Raw genomic sequence first — 27,909 nt, forward strand, 5'->3', positions numbered from 1 at the left:
ATGAGAGAAAGAGGGGAGGGGGAGAGAGAGTAAGAGCGAGAGAAAGAGGGGAGGGGGATAGAATGAGAGAAAGAGGGGAGGGGGAGAGAGAGTAAGAGCGAGAGAAAGAGGGGAGGGGGAAAGTGAGAGAGATGGGGAGAGATGGGGGAGAGAAAGAGAGAGAGAGGGGGAAGAGAAAGAGAGAGCTAGAGAGGGGGGAGGGCGAGAGAGGGAGAGAAAGAGAGAGAGAGAGAGAGAGAGAGAGAGAGAGAGAGAGAGAGAGAGAGAGAGAGAGAGAGAGAGAGAGAGAGAGAGAGAAAGAGCTAGAGAGAAATGGGGAGAAAGAGAGCGTGAGAGCAGGGAGGGGGAGAGAAAGAGAGAGAGGGGGAGAGAGTGGAGAAAGAGGGGGAGGGGGAGAGAAAGTGAGAGAGAAAGGGAGAGTGAGAGAGGGGAGATAGCAAGAGAGAGGGGGGGGGGGATAGAGAACTGGAGCGAGAGAACTAGGGATGGAGACGCATGGCCAAGTCTGTCTTTCTGTTAGACATACAACTACAGACGCTGTTTGAGGCAGGATCCACTGCCTGCCTGTCCAACTGGCTGCCTCTGAAAGCACACGCTTTTTAACGAACCGGCTAAAAGAAAAGGATTGTGCACATTTAGCAAAAAAATCAAGTGTTCCTATAAAATCAGCAAGCGTGTCAGTGGATGTATGCAGTACTTCAAAGCTACCAGCAGGCGGTAGTTTAGATTCAGCCAAAAATCTCACAGGCCAGAGACTACAAATAACCACCAAAACACACACACACACACACACCCCCCGACAGGCTCCAATCTCCTCATGATCACCATACAGATGTGTGCAGTTTCTCCCCATTAGAACGGAAGCAGCAAAACAAACTGTCCGCACTAGTCAAACACTCTCCATTCAACAAACAAACACACAAAGTATCTCTCTGATGCTGGTCAACACACACACACACACACACACACACACACACACACACACACACACACACACACACACACACACACACACACACACACACACACACACACACACACACACACACACACACACACACACACACACACACACACGCAGTAGAGGAAGAGACACCATCACTCCAACCACAAGCCTGCTATCACTACACATTTCGCCATCTCTCACAGCTAACATACTGCTGCAGCAACTAAAACACACACACGTACGCCTCACAACCCCCCCCACCCCACAGACACACGCGTACGCCTCACATCCCCCCCACACACACACGTACGCCTCACCCCCCACACCCACACACAATCGCCTCACACCCCAACACACACACGTACGCCTCACACCCCCCCCCCACACACAATCGCCTCACACCCCAACACACACAGACGTACGCCTCACACTCCCCCCCCACACCCACACACAATCGCCTCACACCCCAACACACACACGTACGCCTCACACCCCCCCCCCCCACACCCACACACAATCGCCTCACACCCCAACACACACACGTACGCCTCACACTCCCCCCACACCCACACAAAATCGCCTCACACCCCAACACACACACGTACGCCTCACACCCCCCCACACACAATCGCCTCACACCCCAACACACACACGTACGCCTCACACATCCCCCCCACACCCACACAAAATCGCCTCACACCCCAACACACACGCGTACGCCTCACACATCCCCCCACACCCACACACAATCGCCTCACACCCCAACACACACCCACACACAATCGCCTCACACCCCAACACACACACGTACGCCTCACACTCCCCCCCACACCCACCAACAATCGCCTCACACCCCAACACACACACGTACGCCTCACACCCCCCACACCCACACACAATCGCTCACACCCCAACACACACACGTACGCCTCACACTCCCCCCACACCCACACAAAATCGCCTCACACCCCAACACACACACGTACGCCTCACACCCCCCACACCCACACACAATCGCCTCACACCCCAACACACACACGTACGCCTCACACATCCCCCCACACCCACACAAAATCGCCTCACACCCCAACACACACACGTACGCCTCACACCCCCCACCCCAACACACAATCGCCTCACACCCAAACACACACACGTATGCCTCACACATCCCCCCAACACACACACGTACGCCTCACACTCCCCCCACACCCACACAAAATCGCCTCACACCCCAACACACACACGTACGCCACACATCCCCCCCCACACCCACACAAAATCGCCTCACACCCCAACACACACACGTACGCCTCACACACCCCCCCCCCACACCCACACACAATCGCCTCACACCCCAACACACACACGTACGCCTCACACATCCCCCCCCAACACACACACGTAAGCCTCACACATCCCCCCAACACACACACACGTAAGCCTCACACATCCCCCCCCACACACACGTATGCTTCACCCCCCCCCCCACACACAAGTAAGCCTCACACGTAAGCCTCACACATCCCCCCCCACACAAACACCTCACACCCCAACACACACACGTTCGCCTCACACCCCCCCCCCACACACACGTAAGCCTCACACATCCACCCCCATACACACACGTAAGCCTCACACAACCCCCCCCACTCACACGTACGAGACATATACCTCCAAACACTATTTACACCAACACTTATACTACAGTTACACTACACTTATAGTAAAGTTACACTAAAGTTATACTACACTTATACTACACTTATACTACAGTTATACGAGTTACACTACAGTTACACGAGTTACACTACACTTATACTACAGTTATACTAAAGTTACACAAAAGTTATACTAAAGTTATACTACAGTTACATGAGTTACACTACATTTATACTAAAGTTACACTACATTTATACTAAAGTTACACTACAGTTATACTAGTTATACTACAGTTATACTACAGGTATACTAATTATACTATGGTTATACTACAGTTATACTACAGTTACAGTAGTTATACTACAGTTATACTAAAGTTATACTACAGGTATACTAATTATACTACAATTACACTACAGTTATACTACAGGTATACTAATTATACTACAGTTACACTACAGTTATACAGTTACACTACAGTTATACCAGTTATACTACAGTTACACTACACTTATACTAAAGGTACACTAAAGTTATACTACAGTTATTCTACGGTTACACTACAGTTACACTACAGTTACACAAGTTATACTACAGTTACACAAGTTATACTACAGTTACACAAGTTATACTACAGTTACAGTAGTTATATTAGTTATACTACGGTTACACTACAGTTATACTAGTTATACTAGTTACACTACAGTTACACTACAGTTACACTACAGTTACACTAATTATACTACGGTTATACTACAGGTATACTAATTATACTACATTTACATTACAGTTATACTACAGTTATACTACAGGTATACTAATTATACTACGGTTATAGTACAGTTATCCTAGTTATACTACAGTTAAACTACAGTTATACAGTTACACTACAGTTATACAGTTACACTACAGTTATACAGTTACACTACAGTTACACAGTTACACTACAGTTACACAGTTACACTACAGTTACACAGTTATACTACAGTTACACTACCTTTTATACTAGTTACACTACAGTTATACTAGTTACACTACAGTTATACTAGTTACACTACAGTTATACTAGTTACACTACAGTTATACTAGTTACACTACAGTTATACTAGTTACACTACAGTTATACTACAGTTATTACATTTACATTCAAGTCATTTAGCAGACGCTCTTATCCAGAGCGACTTACAAATTGGTGCGTTCACCTTAGACTACAGTTATACTTGTTACACTACAGTTATACAGTTACACTACAGTTACACTACAGTTATACTACAGTTACACTACAGTTACACTACAGTTACACTACAGTTATACTACAGTTATACAGTTACACTACAGTTATACAGTTACACTACAGTTATACAACAGTTATACAGTTATACTACAGTTACACTACAGTTACACTACAGTTATACAGTAACACTACAGTTATACAGTTACACTACATTTAAACTAGTTCCACTACATTTATACTAGTTACACTACAGCTATACAGTTATACTACAGTTATACTAGTTACACTACAGTTACACTACAGTTATACTACAGTTATACTACAGTTACACTACCGTTATACATTTACACTACAGTTATACTAATTACACTACTGTTATACTAGTTACACTACAGTTACACTACAGTTATACAAGTTACACTACAGTTATACTAGTTACACTACAGTTATACTAGTTACACTACAGTTACACTACAGTTACACTACAGTTATACTAGTTACACTACAGTTACACTACCGTTATACTACAGTTACACTACCGTTATACAGTTACACTACAGTTATACTAGTTACACTACAGTTATACAGTTATACTACAGTTATACTAGTTACACTACAGTTATACTAATTACATTACAGTTATACTACAGTTACACTACAGTTACACTAGTTACACTAGTTACACTACATTTATACTAGTTACACTACATTTATACTAGTTACACTACAGTTATACTAGTTACACTACAATTATACTCGTTACAATACAATTATACTCGTTACACTACAGTTACACTACATTTATACTAGTTACACTACAGTTATACTAGTTACACTACATTTATACTAGTTACACTACAGTTATACTAGTTACACTACAGTTATACTAGTTACACTACAGTTATACTACAGTTACACTACCGTTATACAGTTACACTACAGTTATACAGTTACACTATTTACACTAGAGTTATACTAGTTACACTACAGTTATACTACAGTTAACCTACAGTTATACTAGTTACACTACAGTTATACTAGTTACACTACAGTTATACTACAGTTACACTACCGTTATACTACAGTTACACTACAGTTATACAGTTACACTACAGTTATACTACAGTTATACTACAGTTATACTACAGTTATACTACAGTTATACAGTTACACTACAGTTATACTACAGGTATACTAATTATACTACGGTAAAACTACAGTTACACTACCGGTATACAGTTACACTACAGTTACACTACAGTTATACAGTTACACTAAAGTTATACTAGTTACACTACAGTTATACTACAGTTACACTACAGTTACACTACAGTTATACTAGTTACACTACAGTTATACAGTTATACTAGTTATACTACAGTTACAGTTATATTACAGTTATACTACAGTTATACTACATTTATACTAGTTAAACTACAGTTATACTACAGTTACACTACAGTTATACAGTTACACTACAGTTATACAGTTACACTACAGTTATACTACAGTTATACTACATTTATACCGTTACACTACAGTTACACTAGTTACACTACAGTTATACTCGTTACACTACAGTTATACTAGTTACACTACAGTTATACTACAGTTACACTACAGTTATACTAGTTACACTACAGTTATACAGTTATACTAGTTACACTACAGTTACAGTTATATTACAGTTATACTAGTTACACTACATTTACACAGTTACACTACATTTACACTAGTTACACTACAGTTACACTAGTTACACTACAGTTATACAGTTACACTATTTACACTAGTTACACTAGAGTTATACAGTTATACTACAGTTATACTACAGTTACACTACATTTATACTAGTTAAACTACAGTTATACTAGTTACACTACAGTTACACTACAGTTATACAGTTACACTACATGTATACAGTTATACTAGTTACACTACATTTACACTAGTTACACTACAGCTATACTAGTTACACTACATTTATACTAGTTACACTACAGTTATACTACAGTTACACTACATTTACACTAGTTACACTACATTTACACTAGTTACACTACATGTATACTAGTTACACTACAGTTATACTAGTTACACTACCGTTATACAGTTACACTACAGTTATACTACAGTTATACTACAGTTACACTAAAGTTATACAGTTACACTACCGTTATACTAGTTACACTACATTTATACTAGTTACACTACAGTTATACTAGTTACACTACATTTATACTAGTTACACTACATTTATACTAGTTACACTACAGTTATACTACAGTTACACTACAGTTATACAGTTACACTACAGTTATACTAGTTACACTACAGTTATACTACAGTTATACAGTTACACTATTTACACTAGTTACACTACATGTATACTAGTTACACTACAGTTATACTACAGTTACACTACAGTTATACTACAGTTATACAGTTACACTATTTACACTAGTTACACTAGAATTATACTAGTTACACTACAGTTATACAGTTATACTACAGTTACACTACATTTATACTAGTTACACTACAGTTATACTAGTTACACTACAGTTATACAGTTACACTACATGTATACAGTTACACTACAGTTACACTACAGTTATACTAGTTACACTACAGTTACACTACAGTTATACTAGTTACACTACATTTATACTAGTTACACTACAGCTATACAGTTATACTACAGTTATACTAGTTACACTACAGTTATACAGTTATACTACAGTTATACAGTTACACTAAAGTTATACTAGTTACACTACAGTTATACCACAGTTGCACTACATTTATACTAGTTACACTACAGTTATACTAGTTACACTACAATTATACAGTTATACTACAGTTATACTAGTTACACTACAGTTATACAGTTACACTACATTTATACAGTTATACTACAGTTATACTACAGTTACACTACAGTTACACTACAGTTACACTACAGTTATACTAGTTACACTACAGTTATACTAGTTACAATACAGTTACAATGCAGTTACAATGCAGTTATACTACATTTATACAGTTACACTACAGTTGCACTACATTTATACAGTTATACTAGTTACACTACAGTTATACGACAGCTACACTACAGTTATACTAGTTACACTACAGTTACATTACAGTTACACTAGTTACACTAGAGGTATACTACAGTTACACTACAGTTACACTACAGTTATACTAGTTACACTACAGTTATACTAGTTACACTACAGTTACACTAGAGGTATACTACAGTTACACTACAGTTACACTATTTACACTACATTTATACTAGTTACACTACAGTTATACTACAGTTACACTACAGTTATACTACAGTTATACAGTTACACTAGTTACACTAGAATTATACTAGTTACACTACAGTTATACAGTTATACTACAGTTACACTACATTTATACTAGTTACACTACAGTTATACTAGTTACACTACAGTTATACAGTTACACTACATGTATACAGTTACACTACAGTTACACTACAGTTATACTAGTTACACTACAGTTACACTACAGTTACACTACAGTTATACTAGTTACACTACATTTATACTAGTTACACTACAGCTATACAGTTATACTACAGTTATACTAGTTACACTACAGTTATACAGTTATACTACAGTTATACAGTTACACTAAAGTTATACTAGTTACACTACAGTTATACCACAGTTGCACTACAGTTGCACTACAGTTATACTGTTACACTACATTTATACAGTTACACTACAGTTACACTACAATTACACTACAATTACACTACAGTTATACTAGTTACACTACATTTATACTAGTTACACTACAGTTATACTAGTTACACTACAATTATACAGTTATACTACAGTTATACTAGTTACACTACAGTTATACAGTTACACTACATTTATACAGTTATACTACAGTTATACTACAGTTACACTACAGTTACACTACAGTTACACTACAGTTACACTACAGTTATACTAGTTACAATACAGTTACAATGCAGTTACAATGCAGTTATACTACATTTATACAGTTACACTACAGTTGCACTACATTTATACAGTTATACTAGTTACACTACAGTTATACGACAGCTACACTACAGTTATACTAGTTACACTACAGTTATATTACAGTTACACTACAGTTATACAGTTACACTATTTACACTACATTTATACTAGTTACACTACAGTTATACTACAGTTACACTACAGTTACACTACAGTTACACTACAGTTATACAGTTACACTACAATTATACTACAGTTATACTACAGTTATACTACAGTTACACTACAGTTACACTACAGTTACACTACAGTTACACTACAGTTTGGTGTTGAGGTAAAGGTAAAGGTATTGTATATTGTTTGGGATGAATGTATGGGTTGGGTCCAGGGGATAGGGTTTGGTGTTGAGGTAAAGGTATTGTTAGGGATGAATGTATGGGTTGGGTCCAGGGGATAGGGTTTGGTGTTGAGGTAAAGGTATTGTTAGGGATGAATGTATGGGTTGGGTACAGGGGATAGGGTTTGGTGTTGAGGTAAAGGTATTGTTAGGGATGAATGTATGGGTTGGGTACAGGGGATAGGGTTTGGTGTTGAGGTAAAGGTATTGTTAGGGATGAATGTATGGGTTGGGTCCAGGGGATAGGGTTTGGTGTTGAGGTAAAGGTATTGTTAGGGATGAATGTATGGGTTGGGTACAGGGCAGCAGGCTCGAGTATGGGTCTGGGTTAGATGCAGGTCACAGGAAAAGAGAGATGGCCAAAGGAGCTCCATCTGTCTACATTGAAGGTTACAGGGGATGAGGATTGGGTCTGGGTTATGAGTTTGATTGAACAATTGATCTAAAGACCTGCCTAACACACACACACACACCACAGAGAAACCACTACTCTGGGACATGCCATCCTGTGTGTGCCTGCACCAGCAGTCCCTGGGGTCCCGTTACTGTGACAGAGCTCAGAGCAAGGAGGGAGGGGTGTGTGTGTGTGTGTGTGTGTGTGTGTGTGTGTGTGTGTGTGTGTGTGTGTGTGTGTGTGTGTGTGTGTGTGTGTGTGTGTGTGTGTGTGTGTGTGTGTGTGTGTGTGTGTGTGTGTGTGTGTGTGTGTGTGTGTGTGTGTGTGTGTGTGTGTGTGGTCTTGTATTACTATCCTTTTTGGTACTGGAAATCCCCCAAAGTCCCCAAAAGGATAGCAAAACAAATAATTAGGGTTAGGGGTTAAGGGCTAAGGGCTAAGGGCTAAGGGCTAAGGGCTAAGGGTTAAGGGTTAGGGGTTAGGGGTTAGGGGTTAAGGGTTAAGGGTTAGGGGTTAGGGGTTAGGGGTTAAGGGTTAAGGGTTAAGGGTTAAGGGTTAAGGGTTAAGGTTAGGGGTTAAGGTTAGGGGTTAAGGTTAGGGGTTAGAGGTTTAGGGGTTAAGGTTAGGGGTTTAGGGTTAGGGGTTTAGGGTTAGGGGTTAAGGGTCTAGGGTTAGGGGTTAAGGTTATGAGTTTAGGGTTAGGGGTTAAGGTTAGGTTTAGGATTTTGAATGGAATTTTCAGGTCCATACAAGGACAGTAAGACATGTGCTGTGTGTGTGCTGTGTGTAGGTGTGTGTGTGTGTGTGTGTGTGTGTGTGTGTGTGTGTGTGTGTGTGTGTGTGTGTGTGTGTGTGTGTGTGTGTGTGTGTGTGTGTGTGTGTGTGTGTGTGTGTGTGTGTGTGTGTGTGTGTGTGTGTGTGTGTGTGTGTGTGTGTGTGTGTGTGTGTGTGTGTGTGTGTGTGTGTGTGTGTGTGTGTGTGTGTGTGTGTGTGTGTGTGTGTGTGTGTGTGTGTGTGTGTGGGACGTAAAGGACCCACTATCACATATTGAGTCGACAACCAAGCAATCACCATGCAAACTACATCTAGCAGGAGCTTTGTAGAAAGCGAAAGAGAGACCCTTGAATTGAATTGAGAGACAGAGAGACAGAGAGACAGAGAGACAGAGAGAGAGAGAGAGAGAGAGAGAGAGAGAGAGAGAGAGTGTGAGTAAGAGAGAGAGAGTGTGAGTGAAAGAGAGAGAGTGAGTGAAAGAGAGAGAAAGAGAGAGAGAGAGAGAGAGAGGTGGGGAGTGCATGGGCTTGGATGTGCCAGCTTGCACATAATAGAAAACATGGCCGTTTTTTAATGATGCCACAAGGAGATTCTCCGGAGTAAGTGCTGACTAGCAGAGGAGCTGTTGTGTTGAATGTCTGTCCATACTGTACACTGAGATACAGAACAAACTAACAAGTGTTGTATAGACTGCTACTACTGCTGATGTTACACACTAGAAAATCACTACTGATAACATGGCACATTGACAAACTACAAAAAGGAAGAAGGATGTAGAGAGGAGACCAGGGAAGAGGTAGAGGACAGAGACAGAGGGGTGGAGCTAGATGAGGAGGGAGATGGAAAGAGAGAGAGAGGGATGGGAAGAGGTAGAGGACAGAGACAGAGAGGTGGCACTAGATGAGGGGGAGATGGAAAGAGAGAGAGGGCGATGGGAAGAGGTAGAGGACAGAGACAGAGAGGTGGAGCTAGATGAGTAGGGAGATGGAAAGATAGAGAGAGGGGGATGGGAAGAGGTTGAGGACAGAGACAGAGAGAGGTGGCACTAGATGAGGAGGGAGATGGAAAGAGAGGGAGGGATGGGAAGAGGTAGAGGACAGAGAAAGAGAGGTGGAGCTAGATGAGGAGGGAGATGGAAAGAGAGAGAGGGCGATGGGAAGAGGTAGAGGACAGAGACAGAGAGGTGGAGCTAGATGAGTTGGGAGATGGAAAGAGAGAGAGAGAGGGATGGGAAGAGGTAGAGGACAGAGACAGAGGTGGAGCTAGATGAGGAGGGAGATGGAAAGAGACAGAGAGGTGGAGCTAGATGAGGAGGGAGATGGAAAGAGAGAGGGGTGGGAAGATGTAGAGAAAAGAGAGAGGTGGAGCTAGATGAGGAGGGAGATGGAAAGAGAGAGGGATGGGAAGCTGTAGAGGAAAGAGAGAGAGAGGGATGGGAAGAGGTAGAGGACAGAAATAGAGAAGTGGAGCTAGATGAGGAGGGAGATGGAAAGAGAAAGAGAGGTGGAGCTAGATGAGGAGGGAGATGGAAAGAGAGAGGGATGGGAAGAGGTAGAGCACAGAGAGAGAGAGAGAGAGAGAGAGAGAGAGATGGGAAGAGGTAGAGTACAGAGAGAGAGAGAGAGAGAGAGAGAGAGAGAGAGAGAGAGATGGGAAGAGGTAGAGGACAGAGAGAGAGAGAGAGAGAGATGGGAAGAGGTAGAGGACAGAGAGAGATGGGAAGAGGTTGAGGACAGAGAGAGAGAGAGAGGGATGGGAAGAGGTAGAGGACACAGAGGGATGGGAAGAGGTAGAGGACAGAGAGAGATGGGAAGAGGTTGAGGACAGAGAGAGAGAGAGAGGGATGGGAAGAGGTAGAGGACAGAGAGAGATGGGAAGAGGTAGAGGACAGAGAGAGAGAGAGATGGGAAGAGGTAGAGGACAGAGAGGGGGATGGGAAGAGGTAGAGGACAGAGAGAGAGAGAGAGAGAGAGAGAGAGAGAGAGAGAGAGAGAGAGAGAGAGAGAGAGAGAGAGAGAGAGAGAGAGAGAGAGAGAGAGAGAGAGAGGGGGAGAGAGAGAGATGGGAAGAGGTAGAGGACAGAGAGGGATGGGAAGAGGTAGAGGACAGAGAGGAATGGGAAGAGGTAGAGGACAGAGATTCACCATGGTGAATCACTAAAACAATACAGAAATACACTATGGAAAAAGAAGGAACAGCATGTCAGAAATCAGCTCAATGTAATTGAAGAATCCATAGACTCTAACCACTTCTGGGAAAATTGGGAAACACTAAACAAACAACAACACAAAGAATTATCTATCCAAAATGGAGATGTATGGGTAAACCACTTCTCCAATCTTTTTGGCTCTATAACAAAGAATAAAGAGCAAAAACATATACATGATCAAATACAGATCTTAGAATCAACTATTAAAGACTACAAGAACCCACTGGATTCTCCAATTACATTGAATGAGTTACAGGACAAAATAAAAACTCTCCAACCCAAAAAGGCCTGTGGTGTTGATGGTATCCTCAATGAAATGATCAAATATACAGACAACAAATTCCAATTGGCTATACTAAAACTCTTTAACATCATCATTAGCTCTGGCATCTTCCCCAATATTTGGAACCAAGGACTGATCACCCCAATCCACAAAAGTGGAGACAAATTTGACCCCAATAACTACCGTGGAATATGTGTCAACAGTAACCTTGGGAAAATCCTCTGCATTATTATTAACAGCAGACTCGTACATTTCCTCAATGAAAACAATGTACTGAGCAAATGTCAAATTGGCTTTTTACCAAATTACCGTACAACAGACCATGTATTCACCCTGCACACCCTAATTGACAACCAAACAAACCAAAACAAATGCAAAGTCTTCTCATGCTTTGTTGATGTCAAAAAAGCCTTTGACTCAATTTGGCATGAGGGTCTGCTATACAAACTGATGGAAAGTGGTGTTGGGGGTAAAACATACGACATTTATAAAATCCATGTACACAAACAACAAGTGTGCGGTGAAAATTGGCAAAAAACACACGCATTTCTTCACATAGGGTCATGGGGTGAGACAGGGATGCAGCTTAAGCCCCACCCTCTTCAACATATATATTAACGAATTGGCGCGGGCACTAGAAAAGTCTGCAGCACCCGGCCTCACCCTACTAGAATCCGAAGTCAAATGTCTGCTGATGATCTGGTGCTTCTGTCACCAACCAAGGAGGGCCTACAGCAGCACCTAGATCTTATTCACAGATTCTGTCAGACCTGGGCCCTGACAGTAAATCTCAGTAAGACCAAAATAATGGTGTTCCAAAAAAGGTCCAGTCACCAGGACCACAAATACAAATTCCACCTAGACACTGTTGCCCTAGAGCACACAAAAAACTATACATACCTTGGCCTAAACATCAGAGCCACAGGTAACTTCCACAAAGCTGTGAGAGACAAGGCAAGAAGGGCATTCTATGCCATCAAAAGGAACATAGATTTAAACATACCAAATAGGATTTGGCTAAAAATACTTGAATCAGTCATAGAGCCCATTGCCCTTTATGGTTGTGAGGTCTGGGGTCCGCTCACCAACCAAGACTTCACAAATTGGGACAAACACCAAATTGAGACTCTGCACGCAGAATTCTGCAAAAATATCCTCTGTGTACAACGTAGAACACCAAATAACGCATGCAAAGCAGAATTAGGCCGATACCCACTAATTATCAAAATCCAGAAAAGAGCCGTTAAATTCTATAACCACCTAAAAAGAAGCGATTCCCAAACCTTCCATAACAAAGCCATCACCTACAGAGAGATGAACCTGGAGAAGAGTCCCCTAAGCAAGCTGGTCCTGGGGCTCTGTTCACAAACACAAACACACCCTACAGAGCCCCAGGACAGCAGCACAATTAGACCCAACCAAATCATGAGAAAACAAAAAAATAATTACTTGACACATTGGAAAGAATTAACAAAAAAACAGAGCAAACTAGAATGCTATTTGGCCCTACACAGAGAGTACATAGCGGCAGAATACCTGACCACTGTGACTGACCCAAAATTAAGGAAAGCTTTGACTATGTACAGACTCAGTGAGCATAGCCTTGCTATTGAGGAAGGCCACCGTAGGCAGACCTGGCTCTCAAGAGAAGACAGGCTATGTGCTCACTGCCCACAAAATGAGGTGGAAACTGAGCTGCACTTCCTAACCTCCTGCCCAATGTATGACCATATTAGAGAGACATATTTCCCTCAGATTACACAGATCGACAAAGAATTCGAAAACAAGTCCAATTTTGATAAACTCCCATATCTACTGGGTGGAATTCCACAGTGTGACATCACAGCAGCAAGATGTGTGACCCGTTGCCACGAGAAAAGGGCAACCAGTGAAGAACACACACCATTGTAAATACAACCCATTTTTATGCTTATTTATTTTATCTTTTTTCCTTTAACCATGTGTACATTGTTATTACTATATATATATATATATATATATATATATATATATATATATTATGACATTTGTAATGTCTTAATTGTTTTGAAACTTCTGATGTGCAATGTTTAATGTTAATTTTTTATTGTTTATTTCACTTTATATAGAGGACAGAGAGAGAGATGGGAAGAGGTAGAGGACAGAGAAAGAGAGAGAGAGATGGTAAGAGGTAGAGGACAGAGAAAGAGAGAGAGAGATGGTAAGAGGTAGAGGACAGAGAAAGAGATGGTAAGAGGTAGAGACATTTTACATTACATTTAAGTAATTTAGCAGACGCTCTTATCCAGAGCGACTTACAAATTGGTGCATTCACCTTATGACATCCAGTGGAACAGTCACTTTACAATAGTGCATCTAAATCTTAAGGGGGGGAGAGGGATTACTTATCCTATCCTATCCTTATCCTATCCTGTCCTAGAGGACAGAGAAAGAGAGAGAGAGAGAGATGGTAAGAGGTAAAGGACAGAGAAATAGAAAGAGCGAGAGAGATGGTAAGAGGTAGAGGACAGAGAGAGAGATGGGAAGAGGTAGAGGACAGAGAGAGAGAGATGGGAAGAGGTAGAGGACAGAGAGAGAGAGATGAGAAGAGGTAGAGGACAGAGAGAGAGATGGGAAGAGGTAGAGGACAGAGAGAGAGAGATGGGAAGAGGTAGAGGACAGAGAGAGAGAGATGGGAAGAGGTAGAGGACAGAGAGAGAGAGATGGGAAGAGGTAGAGGACAGAGAGAGAGAGAGAGATGGGAAGAGGTAGAGGACAGAGAGAGAGAGATGGGAAGAGGTAGAGGACAGAGAGAGAGAGATGGGAAGAGGTAGAGGACAGAGAGAGAGAGAGAGATGGGAAGAGGTAGAGGACAGAGAGAGAGAGATGGGAAGAGGTAGAGGACGGAGAGAGAGAGATGGGAAGAGGTAGAGGACAGAGAGAGAGAGAGAGAGATGGGAAGAGGTAGAGGACAGAGAGAGAGAGATGGGAAGAGGTAGAGGACAGAGAGAGAGAGAGAGATGGGAAGAGGTAGAGGACAGAGAGAGAGAGATGGGAAGAGGTAGAGGACGGAGAGAGAGAGATGGGAAGAGGTAGAGGACAGAGAGAGAGATGGGAAGAGGTAGAGGACAGAGAGAGAGAGATGGGAAGAGGTAGAGGACGGAGAGAGAGAGATGGGAAGAGGTAGAGGACAGAGAGAGAGAGAGAGAGATGGGAAGAGGTAGAGGACAGAGAGAGAGAGATGGGAAGAGGTAGAGGACAGAGAGAGAGAGAGAGAGATGGGAAGAGGTAGAGGACAGAGAGAGAGATGGGAAGAGGTAGAGGACAGAGAGAGAGAGATGGGAAGAGGTAGAGGACGGAGAGAGAGAGATGGGAAGAGGTAGAGGACAGAGAGAGAGAGAGAGAGATGGGAAGAGGTAGAGGACAGAGAGAGAGAGATGGGAAGAGGTAGAGGACAGAGAGAGAGAGAGATGGGAAGAGGTAGAGGACAGAGAGAGAGAGATGGGAAGAGGTAGAGGACGGAGAGAGAGAGATGGGAAGAGGTAGAGGACAGAGAGAGAGAGAGAGATGGGAAGAGGTAGAGGACGGAGAGAGAGAGATGGGAAGAGGTAGAGGACAGAGAGAGAGAGAGAGATGGGAAGAGGTAGAGGACATACAGAGCCTTCAGAAAGTATTCATACTCTCCCCACGTCTTGTTGTGTTACAGCCTGAATTAAGAATGTATTACATTGATTATTTTCTTTCCCCCATGTCGATACAATACCCCATAAAGACAAAGTGAAAACATGTTCTTCGACACATTTATTGAAGGTGAAATATAGAAATATTTCCTTTACTTAAGTATTCACGTCACTGAGTCAATACTTTGTAGAAGCACCTTTGCCAGAGATTACAGCTGTGAGTCTTTCAGGGTAAGTCTCGAAGAGCGTTCCACACCTGGATTGCACAACATTTGCACACTATTCTTTTCAAAATTCTTCAAGGTCTGTCAAATTGGTTGTTGATCATTGCTAGACAACCATTTTCAGGTCTTGCCATAAATTTCAAGTAGATTTAAGTCAAAACTATAACTCTGCCACTCAGGAAAATTCATTGATTTCTTGGTAAGCAACTTCAGTATAGATTTGGCCTTGTGTTTTAGGTTATTGTCTAACTGAAAGGTGAAAGCAGACTGAACCAGGTTTTCCTCGAGGGTTTTGCCTGTGCTTAGCTCCATTCAGTTGATGTTTTATTGTGAAAACTCCTCAGTCCTTAACTTCTTTGGGATAGGGGTATTTTGACGTCCGAATGAAAAGCGTGCCCAAAGTAAACTGCCTACTACTCAGACCCATAAGCTAGGATATGCATATAATTGGTAGATGTGGATAGAAAACACTCTAACGTTTCTAAAACTGTTAAAATAATGACTGTGAGTATAACATAACTGAAATGGCAGGTGAAACCCCGAGGACAAACCATCCCAAAAAAACATCCCAAAAACTGGTTTATGGGAAATTGTAGTTTTTCTAGGTGGCTCCCATTTTGTCTGTAGTGTTTCCAAGCGCGTGAATGCGCGCGTTCTTTGGTATTTTTCTCTGGTAAGGACAATAACATCTTAAATTTGATAATTTATTTGCGTATTTGGGTTTGATTATAAACGTTAATTGACTTGTTTGGAAAAGTTTATTGGTAACGCTCAAGGTTCTAAACGACATCATAACTGCCATCGATAAGAGACATCACTGTGCAGCCGTATTCATCGACCTGGCCAAGGCTTTCGACTCTGTCAATCACAACGTTCTTATTGGCAGACTCGACAGCCTTCGTTTCTCAAATGATTGCCTCGCCTGGTTTACCAACTACTTCTCTGAAAGAGTTCAGTGTGTCAAATCGGAGGGCCTGTTGTCCGGACCTCTGACAGTCTCTATGGGTGTGCCACAGGGTTCAATTCTCGGGCCGACTCTCTTTTCTGTATACATCAATGATGTTGCTCTTGCTGCTGGTGATTCTCTGATCCATCTCTACGCAGACGACACCATTCTGTATACTTCTGGCCCCTCCTTGGACACTGTGTTAACTAACCTCCAGACAAGCTTCAATGCCATGCAACTCTCCTTCCGTGGGCTCCAACTGCTCTTAAACGCAAGTAAAACTAAATGCATGCTATTCAATCAATCACTGCCCGCACCTGCTCGCCCGTGCAGCATCTCTACTCTGGACGGCTCTGACTTAGAATACGTGGACAACTACAAATACCTGGGTGTCTGGTTAGACTGTAAACTCTCCTTCCAGACTCACATTAAGCATCTCCAATCCAAAATTAAATCTAGAATCGGCTTCCTATATCGCAACAAAGCATCCTTCACTCATGCTACCAAACATACCCTCGTAAAACTGACCATCCTACCGATCCTCGACTTTGGCGATGTCATCTATAAAATAGCCTCCAACACTCTACTCAATAAACTGGATGCAGTATAGCACAGTGCAATCTGTTTTGTCACCAAAGCCCCATACATTACCCACCATTACGACTTGTACGCTCTCGTTGGTTGGCCCTCGCTTCATACTCGTCGCCAAACCCACTGGCTACAGGTTATCTACAAGTCTCTGCTAGGTAAAGCCCCGCCTTATCTCAGCTCACTGGTCACCATAGCAGCACCCACTCGTAGCATGTGCTCCAGCAGGTGTATCTCACTGATCACCCCCAAAGCCAATTCCTCCTTTGGTCGTCTTTCCTTCCAGTTCTCTGCTGCACATGACTGGAACGAATTGCAAAAATCTCTGAAGCTGGAGACTCACATCTCCCTCACTAGCTTTAAGCACCAGCTGTCAGAGCAGCTTACAGATCACTGCAACTGTACATATATTGGCTGTTTACAGATGGGCTATCTACCTATCTCATCCCCATACTGGTATTTATTTATTTATTTTGCTCCGTTGCACCCCAGTATCTCTACCTGCACATTCATCTTCTGCCGATCTACCATTCCAGTGTTTAATTGCTATATTGTAAGTACTTCGCCACCATGGCCTATTTATTTCCTTAACTTACCTCATTTGCACTCACTGTATATAGACTTTTTGTTTTCTTTTGTTCTACTGTATTATTGACTGTATGCTTTGTTTATTCCATGTGTTGTTGTATATGTTGTTCCATGTTTATTCCATATGTTGTTGTATGTGTCGAATTGCTATGCTTTATCTTAGTCAGGTCACAGTTGCAAATGAGAACTTGTTTTCAACTAGCCTACCTGGTTAAATAAAAATGTAAAAATGTTTGGGATTCTTTTTGTATCCATTTTGAAGGAGGGAAAACGAATGGATTATTGACTGAAGCGTGCCAGCTAAACTGAGTTTTTATGGATATAAAGAAGGAGTTTATCGAACAAAAGGACCATTTGTAATGTAACTGGGACCTTTTGGAGTGCCAAAAGAAGAAGAAATTCAAAGGTAAGGCATATATTATATCGCTATTTCTGACTTTCCTTTCGCAACTCCCTGGTTGAAAATGATTTGTTATGCATGTGTACTGGGCGCTGTCCTCATATAATCGCATGGTTTACTTTTGCCGTAAAGACATTTTGAAATCTGACATGGCGGTTGGATTAACAACAAGTTAAGCTTTATTTTGATGTATTGCACTTGTGATTTCATGTTTAATATTAAATTTGAATTTGGCGCTCTGCAATTTCACCGGATGTTGGCCAGGCGGGACGGTAGCGTCCCACTGATCAGCAAGAAGTTAACAATACCCATAACATGATGCAGCCACCACCATGCTTGAAAATATGAAGAGTGGTACTCAGTGATGTATTGTATTGTATTTTCCCCAAACATAACACTTTGTATTGAGGACAAGAAGTTAATTGCTTTGCTACATTTTTTACAGTTTTACAAAATTACTTTAAAGCCTTGTGGCAAACAGGATGCATGTTTTGTAATATTTTATTATGTACAGGCTTCCTTCTTTTCACTCTAATTTAGGTGAGTATTGTGGATTAACTACAATGTGTTGATCCATCCTCAGTTCTCTCCTATCACAGCCATTAAACTCTAACTGTTTTAAAGTCACCATTGGCCTCATGGTTACATTTCTGTAGTGACTGGGTGTATTGATACGCCATCCATCTACCAATAGGTGTCCTTCTTTGCGAGGCATTGGAAAGACTCCCTGGTCTTTGTGGTTGAATCTGCTCAACAGATGGACCTTACAGATAATTTTATGTGAGAGGTTCAGAGATGAGGTAGTCATTCAAACATCATGTTAAACACTATTATTGCACATAGAGTCCATGCAACTTATTATGTGACTAGTTAAGCAAATGTTTACTCCTGAACTTATTTAGGCTTGCCATAACAAAGGGTTTGAATACTTATTGACTCAAGACATTTCATTTTTGATTAATTAATACATTTTTCAAAAAAACATGTCCATTTTGACATTATGGGGTATTGTATGACAACACAATCTACATTTAATACATTTTAAATTCAGGCTGTAACAACAAAATGTGGAAAAAGTGAAGGTGTATGAATACTCTCTGAAAGCACTGTGGGAATAGTGTGTGTGTGTGTGTATCTCACCAACCTGTCTCTTCTTCTCCATTCTCCGTGGCGAAAGACTCTTGGTGCTGGTGGGAGACCCTGAACAGATTGGTCTACCCTCCTCCTCTTCCTGAGAGAGAGAGAGAGAGAGAGAGAGAGAGAGAGAGAGAGAGAGAGAGAGAGAGAGAGAGAGAGAGAGAGAGAGAGAGAGAGAGAGAGAGAGAGAGAGAGAGGAGAGAGCAAATAGAGAGAGGAGAGAGAGAGAGAGAAAGGAGAGAGAGAGAGAGAGAGAAAGGAGAGAGAGAGAGAGAGAGAAGAGAGAGAGGGACAGAGGGAGAGAGAAAGAGAGAGAGAGAGAGAGAGAGAGGAGAGAGCAAATAGAGAGAGGAGAGAGAGAGAGAGAAAGGAGAGAGAGAGAGAGAGAGAGAGAGAGAGAGAGAGAGAGAGAGAGAGAGAGAGAGAGAGAGAGAGAGAGAGAGAGAGAGAAGGAGAGAGAGAGAGAAAAGGGAGAGAGAGAGAGAAGGGAGAGAGAGAAGGGGGAGAGAGAGAGAAGGGAGAGAGAGAGAGAAGGGAGAGAGAGAGAGAAGGGAGAGAGAGAAGGGGGAGAGAGAGAGAGAGGGAGAGAGAGAAGGGGGAGAGAGAAGGGAGAGAGAGAGAGAGAGAAGGGAGAGAGAGAGAGAGAGAAGGGAGAGAGAGAGAGAGAGAAGGGAGAGAGAGAGAAAGAAAGAGAAAGAAAGAGAGAAAGAAAGAGAGAAAGAAAGAGAGAAGGAGAAGAGAGAGAGAGAGAAGGGAGAGAGAGAGAGAAGGAGCAGAGAGACAAAGAAAGAGAGAAGTGGGAGAGAGAGCGATAGAGAGAAATACAGAGAGAGAGAAGGGAGAGAGAGAAGGGAGAGAGAGAGAAAGAAAGAGAAAGAAAGAGAGAAAGAAAGAGAAGGGAGAGAGAGAGGAGCAGAAAGACAAAGAAAGAGAGAAGGGGGAGAGAGAGCGATAGAGAGAAAGACAGAGAGAAAGAGAGAAAGACAGAGAGAGAGAGAGAAAGACAGAGAAAGAGAGAGAAAGACAGAGAAAGAGAGAGAGAGAGAAAGAAAATATTTGAGTGAGCGTGTCACGTTGTATGTAAAAGATCCTATAACATGTGTATTTTGAGTGTGGTCAGGTCAAATCTGTTTAAAACAGAAAAATAGAGCCTGGAGAGAACCTGTTCGTCATCCAGCGCCCCTCTCCTCAGCCTCTCTCTGACACTCAGTTCAAACGAAAGCCATCAGGCTTATGGAGACATTAATCTTATAATATTAGCTTTGAAGGAATCAGCGGGTCATTGATAAAATATGGGTTAGGGCTGTGGTTGGTTGACATGACAGGCTATAGCCAGAGGGATGCTGGGTAAACATGTACACTCCTGAACTAAACTCATCTCTGAGTGAGCACAAACTCCATAACCAACAGTGTGTGTGTGTGTATGCACGTGTGTGTGAGCGTGCGTGTCCACATTTGTGACATGCACACATCTTGAACTGCACTGTTGGCTAAGGGCTTGTAAGTCAGCATTTCACAGTAAAGCCTACACTTGTTGTATTCTGCGCATGTGACAAATAAAGTTTGATTATTACATTTACATTACATTTAAGTCATTTAGCAGACGCTCTTATCCAGAGCGACTTAATTTTTTATTTGTGTATGTAAGCCCTGGAGAGGTTTGAAATCACATAGCTCACCCTTTGTTTAAGCCTGCGAATGCCCCTCTTGGCATGACTCTTGGCCTGTAGGAAAAACACAGACATTAGAAAAAAACACAGGCTCCATTAATATTCGACACTGTTCTGGTGTAACATCCCCTGGGCAAAAGACAAAGACTGAAGCTGGACACGAAAGTCTTCTCAGCTGGACACGAAAGTCTTCTCAGCTGGACACGAAAGTCTTCTCAGCTGGACACAAAAGTCTTCTCAGCTACACACAAAAGTCTTCTCAGCTACACACAAAAGTCTTCTCAGCTACACACAAAAGTCTTCTCAGCTACACACGAAAATCTTCTCAGCTGGACACGAAAGTCTTCTCAGCTGGACACGAAAGTCTTCTCAGCTGGACACGAAAGTCTTCTCAGCTGGACACGAAAGTCTTCTCAGCTGGACACGAAAGTCTTCTCAGCTGGACACGAAAGTCTTCTCAGCTGGACACGAAAGTCTTCTCAGCTGGACACGAAAGTCTTCTCAGCTGGACACGAAAGTCTTCTCAGCTGGACACGAAAGCCTACCCAACTGAATATGAAAGCCTATCCATCATGAAAGTCTTCCCAGCCGGACATGAAAGCCAACCAATCATGAAAGCCTACCGAGCAGGACATGGGAAGCCTACTGATCATGAATGTCTTCCCAGCTGAACAGGAAAGCCTACCCATCATGAAAGCCTACCGAGCTGGACATGAAAGCCTACCGAGCTGGACATGAAAGCCTACCCAGCTGGACATCAAAGCCAACCCATCATGAAAGCCTACCCAGCTGGACATGAAAGCCTTCACGGCTGGACATGAAAGTCAACTATACAACACTGCACAAAGGAAAGGGCATCACAAACACACACAATCTACCAGCTCCCACCATCTCAGTACCTTTCAGATATTCAAAGTGAGAACCTGTATGACTTAATATACATCTTAGGGTTAGGACCCGAAATGGGACCAATACATGTCTGTCCAATTATGGGCTCCCGAGTGGCACAGTTGTCTAAGGCACTACAGATCCTGGTTCGATCCTGGGTTGTATCACAAACGGCCGTGATGGGGAGTCCAATAGTGCGGCGCACAATTGGCACAGCGTCGTCCAGGTTTGGGGAAGGTTTGGACAGGGGAGGCTGGCTTTGTAAAATAAGAATTTGTTCTTTACTGACTTGCCTAGTTAAATAAAATAAAATGTTAATAAAAATATGAAACTATTTGAGGTGTGCTTGATTTGCCTTGGAATTTGCACTTTTGGGACTATTCCATTGGTTCCAAACTAAATCAAGAGCAGCTCCAGTATTTGAACATATCAGAGGATGTCTGACAGGGACTGTATGGTAGATCCAGCCTTCTATAGGCCGTCTCCACAGCTGGACTTGCCTTGGTCACCGCAGTGTTGATCAGCGCTCCGCCTCTCTGCAACACACACAACACATAATTGTCATTTACCTGTGCGCGCGTACACGCGCACGCGCACGTGCACACACACACACACACACACACACACACACACACACACACACACACACACACACACACACACACACACACACACACACACACACACACACACACACACACACACACACACACACAGAGAGAGAGAGAGAGAAACACACAGAGACAAACACAGGAAAGCAAACACACACACATATACAGTACCAATCAAATGTTTGGACACACCTACTGTACTCATTCAAGGGTTTTTCTTTATTTTTACAATTTTCTACATTGTAGAATAATAGTGAAGACATCAAAACTATGAAATAACACATATGGAATCATGTAGTAACCAAAAAAGTCACCCTTTGCATTGACAGCTTTGCACACTCTTGGCATTCTCTCAATCAGCATCGCCTGGAATGCTTTTCCAACAATCTTGAAGGAGTTCTCACATTGGCTGAGCACTTGTTGGCTGCTTTTCCTTCATTCTGTGGTCCAACTCATCCCAAACCATCTCAATTGGGTTGAGGTCAGGTGATTGTGGAGGCCAGGTCATCTGATGCAGCACACCATCACTCTCCTTCTTGGTCAAATAGCACTTACCCAGCCTGGAGGTTTGTTGGGGAACTTATCCTCTGCAGCAGTAGTTACTCCGGGTCTTCCTTTCCTGTGGTGGTCCTCATGAAAGCCAGTGTCATCATAGTGCTTGATGGTTTTTGCGACTGCACTTGAAGAAACTTTCAAATTCCTGACATTTTCCGGATTGACTGACCTTCATATCTTAAAGTAATGATGGACTGTTGTTTCTCTTTGCTTATTAAAGCTGTTCTTGCTATAATATGGACTTGGTCTTTTACCAAATAGGGCTATCTCCTGTAAGAAGGAAATAAATTCCACAAATTAACTTTAAACAAGGCACAGATGTGAATTGAAATGCATTCCAGGTGACTACCTCATGAAGCTGGTTGAGAGAATGCCAAGAGTGTGCAAACCTGTCATCAAGGCAAAGGGTGACTTCTTTGAAAAATCTTTTGATTTGTTTAAGACTTTTTTAAAATACTTTTTTTGGTTACTACATGATTCCATGTGTGTTATTTCATAGTTTATGTCTTCACTATTATTCTACAATGTAGAAAATGGTGAAAATAAAGAAAAATCCCTGGAATGAGTACAGTAGGTGTGTCCAAACATTTGACTGGTTTTGTACATCTACCAATACTAGAACAGTTCTAGTAGAACAATGACATCTACCAGCATCCCAGTACTCTACCTTCCGGAATCTACCAGCATCCCAGTACTCTACCTTTCAGAATCTACCAGCATCCCAGTACTCTACCTTCCAGAATCTACCAGCATCCCAGTACTCTACCTTCCAGAATCTACCAGCATCCCAGTACTCTACCTTTCAGAATCTACCAGCATCCCAGTACATCAGTACTCACCTTTCAGAATCTACCAGCATCCCAGTACTCTACCTTTCAGAATCTACCAGCGTCCCAGTACTCTACTTTTCAGAATCTACCAGCATCCCAGTACTCTACCATTCAGAATCTACCAGCATCCCAGTACTCTACCCATCAGATATTCAGAATCTACCAGCATCCCAGTACTCTACCTTTCAGAATCTACCAGCATCCCAGTACTTTACCTTTCAGAATCTACCAGCATCCCAGTACTCTACCATTCAGAATCTACCAGCATCCCAGTACTCTACCCATCAGATATTCAGAATCTACCAGCATCCCAGTACTCTACCTTTCAGAATCTACCAGTATCCCAGTACTCTACCTTTCAGAATCTACCAGCTACCAGCATCCCAGTACTCTACCTTTCAGAATCTACCAGCTACCAGCACTCTACCTTTCAGAATCTACCAGCTACCAGAATCCCAGTACTCTACCTTTCAGAATCTACCAGCTACCAGCATCCCAGTACCCTACCTTTCAGAATCTACCAGCTACCAGTACTCTACCTTTCAGAATCTACCAGCTACCAGCATCCCAGTACTCTACCTTTCAGAATCTACCAGCTACCAGTACTCTACCTTTCAGAATCTACCAGCTACCAGCATCCCAGTACTCTACCTTTCAGAATCTACCAGCTACCAGCACTCTACCTTTCAGAATCTACCAGCTACCAGCATCCCAGTACTCTACCTTTCAGAATCTACCAGCTACCAGCACTCTACCTTTCAGAATCTACCAGCTACCAGCATCCCAGTACTCTACCTTTCAGAATCTACCAGCATCCCAGTACTCTACCTTTCAGAATCTACCAGCATCCCAGTACTCTACCTTTCAGAATCTACCAGCATCCCAGTACTCTACCTTTCAGAATTCTACCAGCATCCCATATCTTTTCAGAGTGACAACCTGTATGACCTTATACACGTCTTAGGGTTGGGAGCAGACATGAGACAAATACATGTTATATCTGTCCCATATGAAAGTATTTGAGGTGTGCTTGATTTGCCTTGGAATTTGCACTTTTGGGACTATTCCAGTGGTTCCAAACTAAATCAAGAGCAGCTCCAGTATTTGAACATATCAGAGGATGTCTGGCAGGGACTGTATGGTAGATCCAGCCTTCTATAGGCCGTCTCCACAGCTGGACTTGCCTTGGTCACCGCAGTGTTGATCAGCGCTCCGCTCTCTGCAACACACACAACACATAATTGTCATTTACCTGTGCGCACGTGCACACACACACACACACACACACACACACACACACACACACACACACACACACACACACACACACACACACACACACACACACACACACACACACACACACACACACACACACACACACACACACAACACACACTAACACGCACGCACGCACAAACACACACACAAACACGCACACACACACACACACACAAACACACACACAAACACACGCACGCACAAACACACACACTAACACACGCACGCACGCACACACACACAGGATTTCCATCCACCACACTACCCAACAGACGTCTGAATGTCCATACAAACATAAGCCGTGTGTACGGACAGTGTGTTTTCTCTATGGATCAAACCACACAGAAAACACATTCTTAGCATCTTCAGTTTGCTTTGTTTACTAAACAAAGAGATAGACTAAACTAAAATACACTCAATTCATTTTAATTGCATATCATCTTTGTATACCTTGACGGTGTGCACCCACTGTTGATAAGACTTGGAATTACCTGCAAGACATCAAACGCACACATAATGAAAGACACGGAGATGTGAAAGTGATTGTGATGAGACACGCTGATAACTTGAATTTTACGGGACTGGTGTAGTGTAGTGGTGTAGCATAGTGGTGTAGTATAGTGGTTTAATGGTGCAGAGGTGTAGTGTGGTGTAGTAGTGTAGTGTAGTGGTGTAGTAGTGGTGTAGTATAGTGGTGCAATAGTGTAGTGTAGTGGTGTGGTGTAGTAGTAGTGTAGTGGTGTAGTAGTGTAGTATACTGGTGTGGTAGTGTAGTGGTGTAGTGTAGTGGTGTAGTGTAGTGGTGTAGTATAGTGGTGCAATAGTGTAGTGTAGTGTTGTGGTGGTGTAGTAGTGGTGTAGTATGTGTAGTAGTAGGTGTAGTAGTGTAGTAGTGGTGTAGTGTAGTGAGTGGTGTAAGTAGTGGTAGTGTAGTGTTGTAGTGGAGTAGTGTAGTGGTAGTAGTGGTGTAGTGTAGTGGTGCAGTAGTGTGGTGGTGTAGTAGTGGTGTAGTAGTAGTGTAGTGGTGTAGTGTAGTAGTGTAGTAGTGTAGTGGTGGTGTAGTAGTGTAGTGGTGCAGTAGTGTGGTGGTGTAGTGCAGTAGTGGTGTAGTAGTGTGTAGTGTAGTGGTGTAGTAGTGTAGTGTGTAGTAGTGGTGTAGTGTAGTGGTGTAGTGTAGTAGTAGTGTAGTGCAGTGTAGTGGTGTAGTAGTGAAGTGGTGGTGTAGTGTAGTGTAGTAGTGTAGTAGTGTAGGGTGTAGTGTTGTAGCAGTGGTGGTGTAGTGTAGTAGTGGTGTAGTGTTGTGGTGTAGTAGTGTAGTAGTGTAGTGTGGTAGTTGTGGTGCAGTCTAGTAGTGGTGTAGTGGTGTAGTAGTGGTGTAGTGTAGGTGTAGTGTAGTGGTGTAGTGTAGTAGTAGTGTAGTGGTTCAGTGTAGTAGTGGTGTAGAGTAGTGGTGTAGTGGTGTTGTAGCAGTAAGTGGTGTAGTAGTAGTGTAGTGGTGTAAGTGTGGTGTAGTGTAGTGGTGTAGTGGTGTAAGTGGTGTAGTGTATTGGTGAAGTGGTGTAGTAGTGTAGTGTGGTGGTGTGGTGTAGTGTAGTTGTGGTGTAGTAGTAGTAGTAGTGGTAGTGGTGTTGTGGTGTAGAGTAGTGGTGGTGTAGTAGTAGTGTAGTAGTGTAGCGTTGTAGGTGTAGAGTGGTTTAGTGGTGTAGTGTAGTGTGGTGGTGTCGTGTAGGGGTGTAGTATAGTGGTGCAATAGTGTAGTGTAGTGGTGTGGTGCGGTGTAGTAGTGGTGTAGTAGTGTAGTAGTGGTGTAGTGTAGTGATGTAATAGTGGTAGTGTAGTGTGGTAGTGGAGTAGTGGTGTTGTGTAGTAGTGGTGTAGTGGTAGTGTAGTGGTGTGGTGTCATAGTAGTGTAGTGGTGTAGTAGTGTAGTATACTGGTGTGGTGTGGTGGTGTAGTGTAGTGGTGTGGTGTAGTGTAGTGGTGTAGTAGTGTAGTGGTGTGGTAGTGTAGAGTAGTGCAGTAGTGGTGTAGTGTAGTAGTGTAGTGGTGTAGTATACTGGTGTGGTGTACCAGTGTAGTGTAGTGGTGTAGTGTAGTGGTGCAGTAGTGTAGTATACTGGTGTGGTGTATTGGTGTAATGTAGTGAATTGCCACTCACTTCCACAGAAACCTCCTCAGTGATCTCCTCCTCGAACAGGTCAGTGAAGCCTCTTCCCGCGTTCAGCTTGGCCAGACGGCCGTCAATAAACTGCAACATAAATTACAACACAGCATTACAGACCCGAGGTAGAGAGGGAGTGAAAACAAAGGGAGGGAGGAGGGAGAGAGACAGGGAAGGGAAAGAGAGGGAAAAGAAATAGAGAGGAAAGGGGAGGGGAAGAGAGTGAGAGGGGTGGGAGAGAGGGAGGGGAGGGAGGGAGGGAGTGTGAGGGAGAGAGAGAGGGAGAGGTGAGAGAGGGAGGGGGAGAAAGGGGGAGGGAGGGAAAGAGGGGGAGGGAGGAGGGAAAGAGAGGGGTGAGGGCAAGGGGGAGAGAGGGAAGGGAGGGAGGAAGAGAGAGGGATGGGGTGTGGGAGAGAAGGTGGAGGCAGATGGGAAGGGAGA

At 42.8% G+C, this 27,909-nt stretch overlaps 1 protein-coding gene across 1 annotated transcript in view; it reads right to left on the reverse strand.

Moving 5' to 3' along the window:
* The window catches only part of LOC123996459 (DENN domain-containing protein 1B-like), a 42,913-nt gene extending 15,349 nt beyond the window's left edge, over positions 1 to 27,564 (reverse strand). The window contains exons 1-4 of the mRNA XM_046299829.1: positions 27,466 to 27,564; positions 22,531 to 22,566; positions 21,152 to 21,196; positions 19,480 to 19,566 (exon numbers count right to left, since the gene is read on the reverse strand). Of these exons, the coding sequence (XP_046155785.1) occupies positions 19,480 to 19,566; positions 21,152 to 21,196; positions 22,531 to 22,566; positions 27,466 to 27,564 (267 nt within the window). The remainder of the gene's footprint in view (positions 1 to 19,479; positions 19,567 to 21,151; positions 21,197 to 22,530; positions 22,567 to 27,465) is intronic.
* Between the last annotated feature and the right edge of the window lie 345 nt (positions 27,565 to 27,909).

This window comes from Oncorhynchus gorbuscha, linkage group LG15 (assembly GCF_021184085.1).
Source record: "Oncorhynchus gorbuscha isolate QuinsamMale2020 ecotype Even-year linkage group LG15, OgorEven_v1.0, whole genome shotgun sequence".
Classification (NCBI taxonomy): Eukaryota; Metazoa; Chordata; class Actinopteri; order Salmoniformes; family Salmonidae; genus Oncorhynchus; species Oncorhynchus gorbuscha.